Below are 15,410 nucleotides of genomic sequence, written 5' to 3' on the forward strand. Positions count from 1 at the left end.
TGATTTTCCACTTCAACACCATTTCCCTGCTGTATCGCCATATCCCTTGATGTTACTAATACGTAGAAATCTATCCATCTCACTCATGAACTTAATCAACAAGTAAGACTCCACAGCCCATTGGACTGATAATTCCAAAGAATCACCCACTCAGGGAAATAATTCCACCACATTAGGGGCGGCACGGTAGCACAGTGGTTAGCACTGCTGCTTCACAGCTCCAGGGTCCCGGGTTCGATTCCCGGCTCGGGTCACTGTCTGTGTGGAGTTTGCACATTCTCCTCGTGTCTGCGTGGGTTTCCTCCGGGTGCTCCGGTTTCCTCCCACAGTCCAAAGATGTGCGGGTTAGGTTGATTGGCCAGGTTAAAAATTGCCCCTTAGAGTCTTGGGATGCATAGGTTAGAGGGATTAGCGGGTAAATATGTGGGGGTAGGGCCTGGGTGGGATTGTGGTCGGTGCAGACTCGATGGGCCAAATGGCCTCCTTCTGCACTGTAGGGTTTCTATGATTTCTACATCTCAGTCCTAAATGAGCTGTATCCTTTGGTTCCAAACACACCAGCCAGGGAAAGCATACTTCCTGCTTCTACCCTATTGAGCCCTGTAAGATTGTTGTATGCTTGAATGTCAGCAACTCTCATTCTTTTAAATGCCAGAAAATAAACACCTGGTGTTTCTCGTTTTTACTCATCCAACAATCCCTCCAACCAAGAAATTCATTTCGTAAACCTTCATTCCACTCCCTTTATGGCAATCATATCTTTCTTTTGGTAAGGAGAACAATACTGCACACAATAGTCTAGCTGCTGTCTCAGCAAGACTATATAATTATGGAATACTCTGCATTTCTGAATGGAGGGCTGTGACAAGTGGTGTTCCTTAGGGATCAGTGCTGGGACCTTTGCTGCTTGTAATATATATAAATGAGTTGGAGGAAAATGTAACTGGATTGATTAGTAAGTTTGCGGATGCCACAAAGGTTGGTGGATTTGCGGATAGCGATGAGGACCATCAGATGGAGACTTGGGCAGAGAGATGGCAGATGGTGTTTAATCCGGACAAATGTGAGGTAATGCATTTTGGAAGGTCTAATACAGATAGGAAATATACTGTAAATGGCAGAACCCTTAGGAGTATTGATAGGCAAAGGGATCTGGGTGTACAGGTAAACAGGTCACTGAAAGTGGCAATGTAGGTGGAGAAAGTAGTCAAGAAGGCATACGGCATGCCTGCCTTCATCGGCCGGGGTATTGAGTTTAAAAATTGACAAGTCATGCTGACGCTTTATAGAACCTTAGTGAGGCCACACTTGGAATATAGTGTTCAATTCTGGTCGCCACACTACCAGAAGGATGTGGAGGCTTTGGAGAGGGCACAGAAAAGATTTACCCGGATGTTGCCCGGAATGGAGGGCATTAGCTATGAGGAGAGGTTGGAGAAACTTGGTTTGTTCTCACTGGAGCGACGAAGGTTGAGGGTAGACCTGATAGAAGTCTACAAGATTATGAGAGGCATGGACAGAGTGGATAGTCAGAAGCTTTTTCCAAGGGTGGAAGAGTCAATTACTAGGGGGCATAGGTTTATGGTGCGAGGGGCAAGTTTTAAGAGATATACGAGGCATATTTTATACACAGAGAGTGGTGGGTGCCTGGAACTCGTTGCCGGGGGAGATAGTGGAAGCAGATACGGTAGTGACTTTTGAAGGGCGTTTTGACAAGTACATGAATGAGATGGGAATCGAGGGATATGGTCCCCGGAAGCGTAGGGGGTTTTAGTTAAGTCGGGCAGCATGGCTGGTGCAGGCTTGGAGGGCCGAAGGGCCTGTTCCTGTGCTGTAATTTTCTTTGTTCTTTGTTCTTAGTGCAGTAAAACATCTTTACCCCGTATTCAAAACATCTTGCAATAAAGGCTTACATTCCATTTTCCTTCTTAATTGCTTGTTCTAGCTGCAGATTAGTTTTCTGTGACTCATGAACAGGAACAGTCAAGTGCTTTTGAATTTCAACACTTTCAAGCCCCTCATCATTTCAGGAATACTCTGCACATTGCATTCCATCTGCAAAATTGTTGCCCACTCTCTTAGCCACTTCAAATCCCCTTGAGGAGTTTTTGCCTCCTCTTCACAACTCACACTTCCAGCTTATTTTGTGCATTCTCCAAAGATTGATATAGATTGTGAATGTTGGGGCCCAAGCACTGATCCTTGTTGTACCCTACTTGTCATTGTCTGCTAACTTGATATGACCTATTTATATCTATCCTCTGTTTTCTGTCCTTTAACCAGTTCTCAATCCAGGGCAGTATTCACCATGTGTTCTGATTGTGTTTATTAACCTCTTGTGTGGAAACTTATCAAAGGATTTCTGAAAATGTAAATATACCACAACAGCTGGTTACTCCTGATCTATTCAGTTAGTTGCATCCTCAGATCTCCAACAGGTTTGCTGAACCTGATTTCACTTTCATCAGACCATCAGGAACTGTTAAAAATAGAAACATAGAAGATACAAGCAAGAATAGGTCATTTGGCCCTTGGAGCCTGCTCCAACATTCGTTTTGATTGTGGCTGATCATCAAGATCAATATCCTGTTCCCGCCTTCCCCCCATATCCCTTGATCCCTTGAGTCCAAAGAGCTATCTCAAATTTACTCCACAGATTGACCAAGATCTGGGTGAAGAAATTTCTCCTCCCCTTTCTCCTCACCTCAGGTCATGTTTCCTGGATTTGTTGTCACCTAACATAGAAGCAAAGAAACTAGAGGTAGGAAACAGAATACTGTATTTGCAATCAGCAAATTGACAAGAACAGCATAAAACACTGCTACTCATAAAATACAGCAGCTACAGAGTACAACCCACATCTTCCTCACACTGACAGGAAAAATAATACTCACATTGCAACAATTAACAGATTCTGCGTAAAGACACGCAGACCTACCACACACCGACAGCAGGACCTACTTGAAATCCTTCCAGGCCAGAAACAGAGAGGGACAGAATAAAGCCCGTTGTAATAAAGCAGAAAATGACTGGCACAGACTGAAATCCATATTTATGTTTCAGGAACTTATAAACAATCCACACATCGCTAGCAGAGTGTACTAGATGTTGAATAAAGAACATGCATAAGTTAATAGTCACGGTAGGCAGGATGGTGTCTCATCTCTATTTAGTGCATTAGCGACTAAGTGACGTTTCATAGAATCCATACAGTACAGAAGGAGGCCATTCGGCCCATCGAGCCTGCACTGACCACAGTCCCACCCAGGCCCTTTCCCCGGAACCCTATGTATTTATCCTTCAATCCCATGACGCTAAGGGGCAAATGTTGATTCGTTGGTTAGTGTTGACTTTAATTTGTTACAGTACAAGTTGTGAACCTTTGTCATGTGACCCTTTCAGATGGTCACTGGGCAATATCAACCTCAATGGGAACTGTAACATCACACATAACTGCGACCTTGAGAATTAGTGGTAGAGACACACTCCAAATAATAGAACAGCATGTTTGGGAAAATACCAACACACTTATACCAAAGACTGTTATGCATAGATTAAAAACTTACTCACATGGCAGAAATTAAAGTGTGCAGTGAAATAACACAAACAAATCCAAAACTGAGAAGCGCAGCTAGAAAAAAATCGCAAGATTTTCCATTTCAGAAACCAACAGGTGCTAAATGAAATAGAGAATAACATCCCAGATCCAACATACTGTAAAGCCCACACTCTCTTAAATACTGAATGTTATAGAGAAAATAAAACACACGGACATATATCAGAGATTGCATTTTCTGAATTAAATCTTAACATCACCGACCACTGACAGAGATCGAAGCAACATAGAAATATCAGATACAAATCGACACAGCATGAAACCCACTCAGACATGGCTGACAGACAAGCAGTTTGAAATAGAATGTGTGTATCCTGTTGTGGAATCGCTCTCGCATTGTTCCATAACTGGTACCAAATAGATTCTGTTTGATCCCTCAATGTCATCCCCCCAGCACTCTAATAGTTTTTTTTATACTTTTCCAATTCAATCAAATCAAATCCAATTCAGAGTCTCAACAAGTTGAGACATTTCAGATCCAGGCTGACAAGACAGGGCGAGCGACCAAACCACCCTGTCCTGGGCCTGATCTACATGAGCCAAGCTGATTGGAGGAGGGGGAGGTTCCTCCGCCAAGACTTGAGCTCATTTGCATCTTAGCCAAAAGGCCGAGATGCCGCTTTTAAAAATTGCTTCATATGAAACATAATGACCTCGACCAAGTGCGGCCGACCATGGGCTGCCGACCATACTACACTTGATCTTAGCCAAAAGGCCGAATAGTTGCTTTGAACAGTAAATCACCCTCCGGGATTGTTTGACTAATCGTCCCTGAACACCTTGCAGCCAGTGATGTCCAACTCTCATTCCAGTCCTTCTTTCAGTCACTTTTCTGTTTTAGCCACAATGTTAGTGTCACATGTGGGACTTGTGGCTGCTGCTTATCAAACATATTCCCTTTTAACACGCACAGCAGAGCTCGCATTAACCCCTGTCTGAGCCCAGATATTCTGCACTGCCAGCTCCCGGTGATGGGCGGAAGTAAAGCAGAGCAGTTGGTGCTGGTGAGGAAGGGGAAATGTATGAACAGTATCAGCAGTCTGATAGAGTGATGTGGGATTAGCAGCAGAGAGAATGTGCGGGAGAGGGAGTGAGAGGGTCAGGGGGTTGGGTGGATCGGGGCGGACAAGGGGAAAGGACGGATTGACAACAGACAGTTTGTGGATTTGAGCAGCAACCAATGTGTTTGGGTGTCTAAACTAACCAATCAGAGACAGCATCACGAATTGACATCACTGTGAATGAGCCAATGAGGAACAGGGCTTTCAGCCATGCTTCATTAGCATAGGCCTCTGCTTTGGTCTATAGACAGTAAGAAGTTTAACAACACCAGGTTAAAGTCCAACAGGTTTATTTGGTAGCAAAAGCCACACAAGCTTTCGAGGCTCTGAGCCCCTTCTTCAGGTGAGTGGGAATTCTGTTCACAAACAGAACTTATAAGACACAGACTCAATTTACATGAATAATGGTTGGAATGCGAATACTTACAACTAATCCAGTCTTTAAGAAACAAAACAATGGGAGTGGAGAGAGCATCAAGACAGGCTAAAAAGATGTGTATTGTCTCCAGACAAGACAGCCAGTGAAACTCTGCAGGTCCACGCAACTGTGGGAGTTACAAATAGTGTGACATAAATTCTGATTCTAGGATCGCATGATAAAGACTCAGGAGGAAAAAAGCAGAAATATTTATGTGAAATAGTGTGACATAAACCCAATATCCCGGTTGAGGCCGTCCTTGTGTGTGCGGAACCTGGCTATCAGTTTCTGCTCAGCGACTCTGCGCTGTCGTGTGTCGCGAAGGCCGCCTTGGAGAACGCTTACCCGAATATCAGAGGCCGAATGCCCGTGACCGCTGAAGTGCTCCCCAACAGGAAGAGAACAGTCTTGCCTGGTGATTGTCGAGCGGTGTTCATTCATCCGTTGTCGCAGCGTCTGCATAGTTTCCCCAATGTACCATGCCTCGGGACATCCTTTCTTGCAGCGTATCAGGTAGACAACGTTGGCCGAGTTGCAAGAGTATGTACCGTGTACCTGGTGGATGGTGTTCTCACGTGAGATGATGGCATCTGTGTCGATGATCCGGCACGTCTTGCAGAGGTTGCTGTGGCAGGGTTGTGTGGTGTCTTGGTCACTGTTCTCCTGAAGGCTGGGTAGTTTGCTGCGGACAATGGTCTGTTTGAGGTTGTGCGGTTGTTTGAAGGCAAGAAGTGGGGGTGTGGGGATGGCCTTGGCGAGATGTTCGTCTTCATCAATGACATGTTGAAGGCTCCGGAGGAGATGCCGTAGCTTCTCCGCTCCGGGGAAGTACTGGACAACGAAGGGTACTCTGTCCACTGTGTCCCGTGTTTGTCTTCTGAGGAGGTCGGTGCGGTTTTTCGCTGTGGCGCATTGGAACTGTTGATCAATGAGTCTAGCGCCATATCCTGTTCTTATGAGGGCATCTTTCAGCGTCTGGAGGTGTCTGTTGCGATCCTCCTCATCCGAGCAGATCCTGTGTATACGGAGGGCTTGTCCGTAGGGGATGGCTTCTTTAACGTGTTTAGGGTGGAAGCTGGAGAAGTGGAGCATCGTGAGGTTATCCGTGGGCTTGCGGTACAGTGAGGTGCTGAGGTGACCGTCCTTAATGGAGATGCGCGTGTCCAAGAATGCAACCGATTCCGGAGAGTAGTCTATGGTGAGCCTGATGGTGGGATGGAACTTGTTGATGTCATCATAGAGTTGTTTCAGTGATTGTTCACCATGAGTCCAAAGGAAGAAAATGTCATCGATGTATCTAGTGTATAGCACCGGTTGAAGGTCCCGTGCGGTGAAGAAGTCTTGTTCGAACCTGTGCATGAAGATGTTGGCATATTGAGGTGCAAATTTGGTCCCCATGGCTGTTCCGTGTGTCTGGATGAAGAACTGGTTGTTGAAGGTGAAGATATTGTGGTCCAGGATGAAGCGGATGAGATGTAAAATTGCATCTGGAAACTGGCAGTTGTTGGCGCTGAGCACTGAGGTCTATAGAAACATAGAAACCCTACAGTGCAGAAGGAGGCCATTCGGCCCATCGAGTCTGCACCGACCACAATCCCACCCAGGCCCTACCCCCACATATTTACCCGCTAATCCCTCTAACCTATGCATCCCAGGACTCTAAGGGGCAATTTTTAACCTGGCCAATCAACCTAACCCGCACATCTTTGGACTGTGGGAGGAAACCGGAGCACCCGGAGGAAACCCACGCAGACACGAGGAGAATGTGCAAACTCCACACAGACAGTGACCCGAGCCGGGAATCGAACCCGGGACCCTGGAGCTGTGAAGCAGCAGTGCTAACCACTGTGCTACCGTGCCGCCCCGTGGATCATTGGGTCTGAGTAATATTTAAAATTAATTAACTGGTTCCTCACCCTCTCTGGGTTTAGATCTCAGAAGCGTTGATATTCGGTCCCTTTTCCAGGCTTTAAAAGAGGAGTTCCGAGCGCGACTCAGTGATTCTGTGTCTGAAATTAACTGTGACAATGGTGGATGAGAAGAAAGCGCCGGTTGCCAAGAAGGGCGCTAAAAAAACGCAGAAAAAGCTGCCAGCAAAGGGCGGCAAGAAGAGGAAAAGATCCAGGAAGGAGAGTTACTCCATCTACGTCTACAAAGTGATGAAGCAGGTTCACCCTGACACCGGCATCTCCTCCAAGGCCATGAGCATCATGAACTCGTTCGTGAACGATATTTTCGAGCGCATCGCGCGTGAGGCTTCCCGCCTGGCCCATTACAACAAGCGCAGCACCATCAGCTCCCGGGAGATCCAGACCGCCGTGCGCCTGCTGCTGCCCGGGGAACTGGCCAAGCACGCCGTGTCGGAAGGGACAAAGGCGGTGACCAAGTACACCAGCTCCAAGTAAAACTCCCCAATGGACTGAAAAGCACCCAAACACAACGGCTGTTTTAAGAGCCACCCACAATCCCTGGGAAAAGGCTGTATCATCCATTTCGTTTCAATTATTATTTTACGACGCAGCGTCTCGAACAATGATAATTGTTGTTTTTCTGGTTATCAATGATAGACACGGAGTCAATCGCCCCGTGGATCATTGGGTCTGAGTAATATTTAAAATTAACTGGTTCCTCACCCTCTCTGGGTTTAGATCTCAGACGCGTTGATATTCGGTCCCTTTTCCAGGCTTTAGAGAGAGAGCGAGGTAATGGAGCAAATGTGTCAGAATCATCGAATCCCTGCAGTACAGGGGGCCATTTGGCCCATCGAGTTTGCACCGACAACAATCCCTCACCCATCCTCGTAACCCTAAATATTTACCCTGTTAATCCCCCTCATACTGGGGCAATTTAGCATAGCCAATCCACCCAACCCGCATACCTTTGGGCTGTGGGAAGAAAGCGGAGTGCCCGCAGGAAAACCACGCGGAATCGGGGGGAAAAAGTGCAAACTCCTCAGTTTCCAGTTTGGTCTCAATGACCGATCAGTTTATTCCCGATAAGCCCCGGTTGTGCAGGAACCCTCAGTCTCGATGAAGATGGAGAACAGCCCGTCCGTTTGCAGAACGATGTCAATGAAACTTTCTGGCGGCTGGTTCGAGAGTTTGAAAAAGAAAGAGATTAACCCCGAATGTATCCCGCATTCGAAAAGCAAATCTGCAACTTGGGATAAAACGTGAAATTGTGCAAACACAGACTGATGTTTTAAAAACGTTGTTGATAGATAGTTAATTATTGATGGGATTTGTTATTAACCGTATTTCTTGTTTGAGAAATATATCTGCGAAGTTTCCAAATTTGAATAATTTATTTTCGGCTTGTTTTCAGATAAACCCAGACTGAAAATCAGAGACTGCCAGATACAGGTTAACTATAGACTGGGGAAGAGAGAAAGGGAGATTCTTACATTACTCAAAATGAATTCACCATTACCGATTAGAATAATTTCCGAAACTCTTGTTCTTTCCGCTTTGGCGGCTTTTACAGTTTGAAATGAAATCGGTTGGAATCTGAGATTTTGGCGCCGTTATTTTCCGCCCTCACTCCGTGGGCTCTCCGGATTGGTGAGTTAAGCAGATTTCTGATTGGTCATATGAACAAGATGCTGAGAGGCAGCAACAAAGTGACCAATCAGCAATGTCCACACCTCCATTCCTCCCGGAGCTATAAGAGAAGCGAAAGGGAGTGGATTTCAGCATTCTTTGTGAAAGTGTTTGTGAGATTGTGCAGATGTCTGGAAGAGGAAAGAGCGGCGGCAAAGCTCGGGCCAAGGCCAAGTCTCGCTCCTCCCGGGCTGGACTGCAGTTCCCGGTGGGCCGTGTTCACAGGCACCTGAGAAAGGGCAACTATGCTGAGCGTGTGGGTGCCGGAGCCCCGGTCTATCTGGCTGCTGTGCTCGAGTATCTGACCGCTGAAATCCTGGAGCTGGCCGGGAACGCGGCCCGGGACAACAAGAAGACCCGCATCATCCCCAGACACCTGCAGCTGGCCGTCCGCAACGACGAGGAGCTCAACAAGCTGCTGGGAGGAGTGACCATCGCTCAGGGCGGGGTGCTGCCTAATATCCAGGCCGTGCTGCTGCCCAAGAAAACTTCTGCGGCCTCGTCCAAGAGCAAGTGAAGCGGCCATTCTTTAATCTGATAACCCAAAGGCTCTTTTCAGAGCCACTCATTTTATCTGTAAAAGAGTGATCTGTTTAACCGTCAGAGACACTGCACTGCTATTCACAGTAGAGCTGTTTCTCGCTTTGCTTTATCAATCCGTAGTTCGCCCTGTGCACATTATTGATGATGTGGAGATGCCGGCGTTGGACTGGGGTGAACACAGTAAGAAGTCTCACTTTAACCTGGTGTTGTGAGACTTCTTACCACATTATTGACCCAGGTGTTTTAATGCATGTAAATTTATGCTATTTATTGGAGAACATTTTACATATGTTAGAAATATCATTTCCAGCACCATGTCTGAGGTAATTATTTAAATACAGGTACACAATTGCCCCAGAGTGAGAAACAGCATCAAAGATTGATGGCTGAAAAACACCTCAAACTCAACGGCTCTTTTAAGAGCCAGCCACAATCTCTGAAAAATCTGCGCCATCTTTTCCCTTATTGAGTTAATGAGAAATCTCTTTCTGAAGGATAGAGATTTGTCCCGTTCCGGAATGCTGTGAATGGGACGTCATATCCGCCCCTCACACGCACACTCAGATTGAAGGAACAATCAAACTGAACTGAGAGCAGATTTTAAACCCCAGTCTGGGATTTGTGACGGACAATGAGGCCCAGCACAATATCAGGATGTAATTATTTACATTTAATGATAACTATATTCAGTTTCAGAATAAGGTTTTTTTTTTCACTCGAGTTATCTGGGCACCGCTCCCGGAACAGAATAAAGGCGGGAATGAAGAGGTTATTCTCGGGCTGATCTGTTTATTCCGCAGTTTTCCCAGAGGACGGAATCAGCGAGATCTGTGCACACACAGGACCTGAGTTCATTGCAGCGCTTTAAGATCTGCCTCCCCCCGGCGCTCCCTATTCTCCGGGCACAAAGCTGCCTGTTCCACCGGCGGGATTGAGTCAGGAATTCTCTCCACACCTTCCATTGGAACATTCCCGACAGCTTTCAGGGGAGAGGATCAGAAATCAGCCGTTTCCCTCTGTCCCTGTGAAGCCTGTGTGAAGGGGTTGGTTGGTGATCTCTATGTTTCTGCTTTTCCACTGAGCTGAGATTTGCTCCGTTTTAAATTGCTGAACGGGGTCTGATTACCGCCGGTTACAGATAAGAGATTGAAAAGTTCAAACTGTTCCTAAAATAACGCCAAGATTCTGTGAGGGAAAATACAATAAACAAATTATAAAGCGTGAGATTGAAATAGTTTCCTGAACATTCAGGCGTTCCGTTATTTTGTATTTTTCCTGCACTGAAATTGGCGGGTTATTCCAATTTGAAAATGTGAACCAAACAAAACCTCCCATTTCTTCTCCCTTGCTCTCCGATTGGTGAAGAATTGGATTGACATGGGAGTGTCCAATCAGAGCTCGAGTCTGGCTGCAGCCTCGCAAACCGCTCACAATGATTATTAATAGAGATTAAACTGACGGAATCTGTATTTGAGATATTAGATGTACTTTGTTTCCACAGATAAATATTTGAAGAAACCAGATATTTCCTCCACAGGAGTTACAGGGAAGAATGTCCCAGCTTCTTCTCACAATTCCACAGTCTCCGAGAACAGAAATGATTCCAGAGGCACGTTTTTAATCCAGCAATCAAACAGCAGGAATGGCAGACGCTGTGTCCCTATCACGTCTAGTTTTCGTACCAGGATGGCCGAGTGCTAAAGGCGTTGGACTTAAGATCCAACGGACATATGTCCGCGTGGGTTCGAACCCCACTCCTGGTAGAAGGATTTTTAACACTACATTCTGCACCCTCTCCTTTCCTTCTCCCCTATATACTCTGCGAACGGTATGCTCGGTCTGTAAAATGCGCAAGAAACCAGAGTTTTCACAGCATAGTAATTATTTCTTGTCACAATAAGAAATCAAATCAATCTCAATACCGCTGACAGGGTGATCCATAAATCCCAGTCCAAACCATTATCAGATCATCACTGTGTCAATCCCACAATAGAGCAGCCTTAGCTCCAAATTCAGTATCTGATAAAACCGTAAAATGCTTTTTTGGTTAAATGTTACACAATTAACCTTAATAATGTACTTTGAGATTCTAGTTAAATACCAGTCACATCACCCACATCAGGGGTTTGGAACTGGCAGTACTAATCGCCATGGCGAGTTCTCACAAATACATTAGATACAAATCTGAAAGACAATCTCAGATTGAGATATTCTGAAAGCGAGTATAACCTGAGATACAAACTCAGGTTCCAGTTGAAAACTCACCCAGATTATGAAACTAAAAGTTACAATATCAGTTTGATGACTATGAACTGAACCATAAATTATAAACTAATCCTCACTCAGACTGAGCCAGATGGAAGACACTGTACCAATTCCAGACTGAGCTCCATTTTACACATGTCAAAATTCTTACTCAGAATCAGACTGTCACAGATCAAATCAATGTGAACAACCTGAGTGAAACTTGCATAGCAATCTAGTATCAGATTGAAGGATACATTATCTTTCACAATTGTGTTTACAGTAACAGATTTATTGCTGGGCATAAACTCACACATTATTTGCTTCAAACCTACTGCATCAGTGGCCTATTTCTGTGTTGGAAATTTATTTGGAATTAATCCAAATAGAGAACTTGTCCCAGAGATTGAAGGTTATTTAATTAATCCCATATTCACACAAAATACCAAAGACTGATAAATACGAGAATAGTTCTGAATCGCATGTTCAGCATCAACAGCTGAAAAGTACAGGCTGTTTACTGCACTCACTCACAGGAGCTGAGTCTGAGTGATATGAAATAAATCACACACACACCAATTGTATCACTGAGGGATTTGGAAACAACCAAAGGCTCACACAGAGTAACGGAAACAAATGGAAGATTAGACAGAGAGAGACGTGAGTGAAAAATCCCAAATGAGACACACAATTTTAAACAGCACCATAGATTTACATACATGATTAATTCCACTGACAGGAACAGCATGAAGCTGATGTTCTGCAAACAGCACCAGGGAATTAAAGCATATATTCCATAAGCAGCAGCAGGGGATTTAAAATTACTGATGTTTGCCACACTTATATAAAATGCTCACAGATATAGAGGCCATTGACAGGTCTAGAATGATCCAACACTCACACACTTTATAAGTGTCTGCCAGATATATATAACTGGCACCTTCAGAAATAACACCAGACAAATTCAGATACAGAATGGAACCAGATACTGAAACATGTGAATTGATTCCAACACTGATTGTGTGTCTTGGGCAGCCCATACCTACGGGGATATGGTGGATCATGATGACAATTCCGACCATACACATCACCAGGCAGGTCTCTATTGCACAAATAAAAGCAAATTACTGTGGATGCTGGAATCTGAAATCAAAAGAGAAAATTCTGGAAAATCTCAGCAGGTCTGGCAGCATCTGTAAGATGACAAAGGTCTTCGACAAAGGGTCGTCTGGACTCGAAACGTCAGCTCTTTTCTCTCCTTACAGATGCTGCCAGACCTACTGAGATTCTCCAGCATTTTCTCTTTTGGTCGCTGCTGCACAATGTGATTCTGCAATGGGGCAACACATACTAAATAATCCTGATTGTGCTCAGAATTACACTGAAAATGTGACCAGAAGAGCAGAATTTTTTTTGAAAGATGTGACCTCCCCTTTAAGGCAGAGGTGAGGAGGAACCTTTTTGATCAGTTGTTTTTTTTTTACTTTATCCATTCATGGGATGAGGGCATCACTGGCTCGGCCAGGATTTATTGCCACTCATAATTGCCCTGGGGTAGGCGGTGCTGAGCTGCAATCTTCAACTGCTGCTGACAATGCCATATAGGTACACCCATAGTGCGTTTTTTTGGGGGGGGGATGTTGGGGAGTGGGAAGTTCCTGGACTCTGACCTACTGACACTAAAGGAACGGCGATATATTTCCAAGCCCTGATGATGAGTGGCTTGGAGGGAGATTTCCAGGTGATGTTGTTCTGATGCATCTGCTTTTCCTTTTCCTTCTCGGCTCTAGTCATGGTGGGTTTGGAAGGTTCTGTCAAATAAACCTTTGTGAATTCTGGCAATGCATCTTGTAGATGGTGTGCACTGCTGACCCTGTCTGTCAATGGTAACATAAGCCTTATTGTGACTAATAAATACACTTTAACTTTAACTTTTGGTGCAGGGAGTGACTCTTTGTGGATGGGAAACGAATTAAGTCAGATGCTTTGTACTGGATAGTGTCAAACTTCTAGTGTTGTTGGAGCTGCATTCACCCAGGCAAGTTACATCTGGAAACCGGGTACTCCGGCTTCCTTCCACAGTCCAAAGATGTGCAGGTTGGGTGGATTGGTCATTCTAGATTGCCCTTTGTGTGGCAAAAAGTGAAGGTCAGGTAGATTAGCGGGGTGGGTGCGTGGGATTCTGGCAATAGGACATGGATGGGATGCTCTGTCGGAGAGTCAGTGCAGTTTCAATGGGCCAAATAGTCTCCTTCAGCACTGTAGGGATTCTGTGATTTAAAGGTCATTTGACTGTCAGAACTGCCCTGAGGAAAGTGGGAAAGCTGTTTGTAGCATTTACAGCAGTGAGCTTGTTGCAGATCAAATTGTTTATTGCAAGTGAGAATTGATGAAAATAACTGTTTCCTGCAAAGAAATAGAAGAGACACTTGTGGGGAACTGCAAAATGTTTTTCTTTCAAACTGCTCCTGAAAAGGTGAATAGCAGAAAATGGTTTTGATCCATCGACCTCTGGGTTATGGGCGCAGCACGCTTCCGGTGCGCCACTCTGCTATTACCTAACAGCTTCCTGCTTATTATTGTTGAGCTGTAGTAGGACAAAATGTCACTGTTGCATTGCTGTTTAATGTCAGAAAATGAGGCAGCTCCGCCTGGCGGCACAATTCCATGCTTAATACACCAAGAATGGAACACACATAAAAGCAGCAAGAGACTGACAGGAGGCACAGGCAAAGGAGAATGGACCGACTGATCATTTGTGTAGTGTTCATGAAAAGATCAGCCATGATCTTATTGAATGGCGGTGCAGGCTCGAGCTGACAAATGGCCTACTGATGCTCCACGCTTTTATAATCTCATATTCTTCTTTGGATCCAATACTACTTAATTTATTTTGTTAGCCATGATTGGGGCACTTTCCAGTTATGTTTACGTGCCGGAAAGGAATGTATAACTCTTTCATTACATACAACTATGCCTTAAATATTAAACATTAAATATTAGCCATTGCCTATCGACCGTTATGCCATTTTATGAATCTATTGATCTGTAATCTATTTTAGCAAACTCACCTCTCATAACTTCCTAGTTTACTTTATTTAGGTTTGGGATTCTCGTTCAGGATTGGATCTGAGTCATGCTTCTGGACTGATGGGAGATGTTCCACAAAGCAGTCATTCAATCTACCAATGCAGAGCACATCATTAGCAGTGAAATTTTAGAAAAAATATAATGTTGCAAAAGCTAATTCTCCTGCATATAGACACTGAACTGTGAGGAAAGGTAATGCGGCCTTCCATTCGGGAACTTCTGATATTTCTTCCCTTTCCTCAACCAATCCTCTCACTGCTCTGTGGCTGGCAGGGTTCTCAAGTGTGTCGCTCCCATGTCCCACACTTGGAACATTTCCAATTAGTTCACAATGATGATTGAATTTCTGATAACAGTTTCTAGTCACCTGCCATTTTCATTCTGCATCTCACTCTCACGTGGATCATTCTGTCCTGGGTCTTTCCTGGTGTTCAGAGCACCTCTCCTCCATTCAGATTTTTCTTACTTTATGTATCTGGTGATTATCCCTTTCATTGTGTAACTAATTCTTATTATTTAATGCATGTGTGCATGTCACAGATATTCCATTTCGTTCTTTTTCACATGAGCCCCTCTCCTCTCCATTTGCCTGTAATGTATTACATTTCTAACTTCAACCAGTTCTGATGGGCAGATGTTGATCTGAAATATTTGCTATTAACTGTTTGTCTCTGCAGCAGCTCACTTGTTATGTAATTACAGAACTTCGAAACTAAATTCATACTGCCTGCATTCATACCGTTTGAAGTCAGTACTAAGGTTGAGAGGAGTTTTCAGAGAGGTGAGTAAAATCGTGATCAGTTTCAATGGAGTAAATTGAAAGAAAATGTTTCTGTGAA

At 44.6% G+C, this 15,410-nt stretch overlaps 3 protein-coding genes and 1 non-coding gene across 4 annotated transcripts in view; 3 read left to right on the plus strand and 1 right to left on the minus strand.

Annotated features, from left to right (window-relative positions):
• The window catches only part of LOC144482285 (uncharacterized), an 872,976-nt gene that overhangs the window by 826,958 nt on the left and 30,608 nt on the right, over positions 1–15,410 (minus strand). The window lies entirely within an intron of this gene.
• On the plus strand, positions 4,588–7,500 carry LOC144482219 (histone H2B type 1-L-like). The gene is made up of 2 exons (XM_078201416.1): positions 4,588–4,620; positions 7,072–7,500. The coding sequence occupies exons 1-2, from the start codon at positions 4,588–4,590 to the stop codon at positions 7,498–7,500; spliced, it is 462 nt and encodes a 153-aa protein (XP_078057542.1).
• On the plus strand, positions 8,822–9,211 carry LOC144482351 (histone H2A-like). Its single transcript, XM_078201513.1, has one exon. It carries the CDS (start codon positions 8,822–8,824, stop codon positions 9,209–9,211), a length of 390 nt encoding a protein of 129 aa, XP_078057639.1.
• trnal-uaa (transfer RNA leucine (anticodon UAA)) lies at positions 10,918–11,000 on the plus strand. The gene has a single exon. It is a non-coding gene; the product is annotated as a tRNA-Leu (tRNA).

The sequence above is a fragment of the Mustelus asterias genome, unplaced genomic scaffold, assembly GCF_964213995.1.
Source record: "Mustelus asterias unplaced genomic scaffold, sMusAst1.hap1.1 HAP1_SCAFFOLD_35, whole genome shotgun sequence".
NCBI classification, from domain to species: domain Eukaryota; kingdom Metazoa; phylum Chordata; class Chondrichthyes; order Carcharhiniformes; family Triakidae; genus Mustelus; species Mustelus asterias.

Coding starts and splice junctions, on each gene's coding strand:
- LOC144482351 (XM_078201513.1), top strand. CDS start 8,822: ATGTCTGGAAGAGGAAAGAGCGGCGGCAAAGCTCGGGCCAAGGCCAAG.
- LOC144482219 (XM_078201416.1), top strand. CDS start 4,588: ATGGGCGGAAGTAAAGCAGAGCAGTTGGTGCTG. Junction 4,621..7,071: donor AAGCAGAGCAGTTGGTGCTG/GTGAGGAAGGGG, acceptor AGGCTTTAAAAG/AGGAGTTCCGAGCGCGACTC.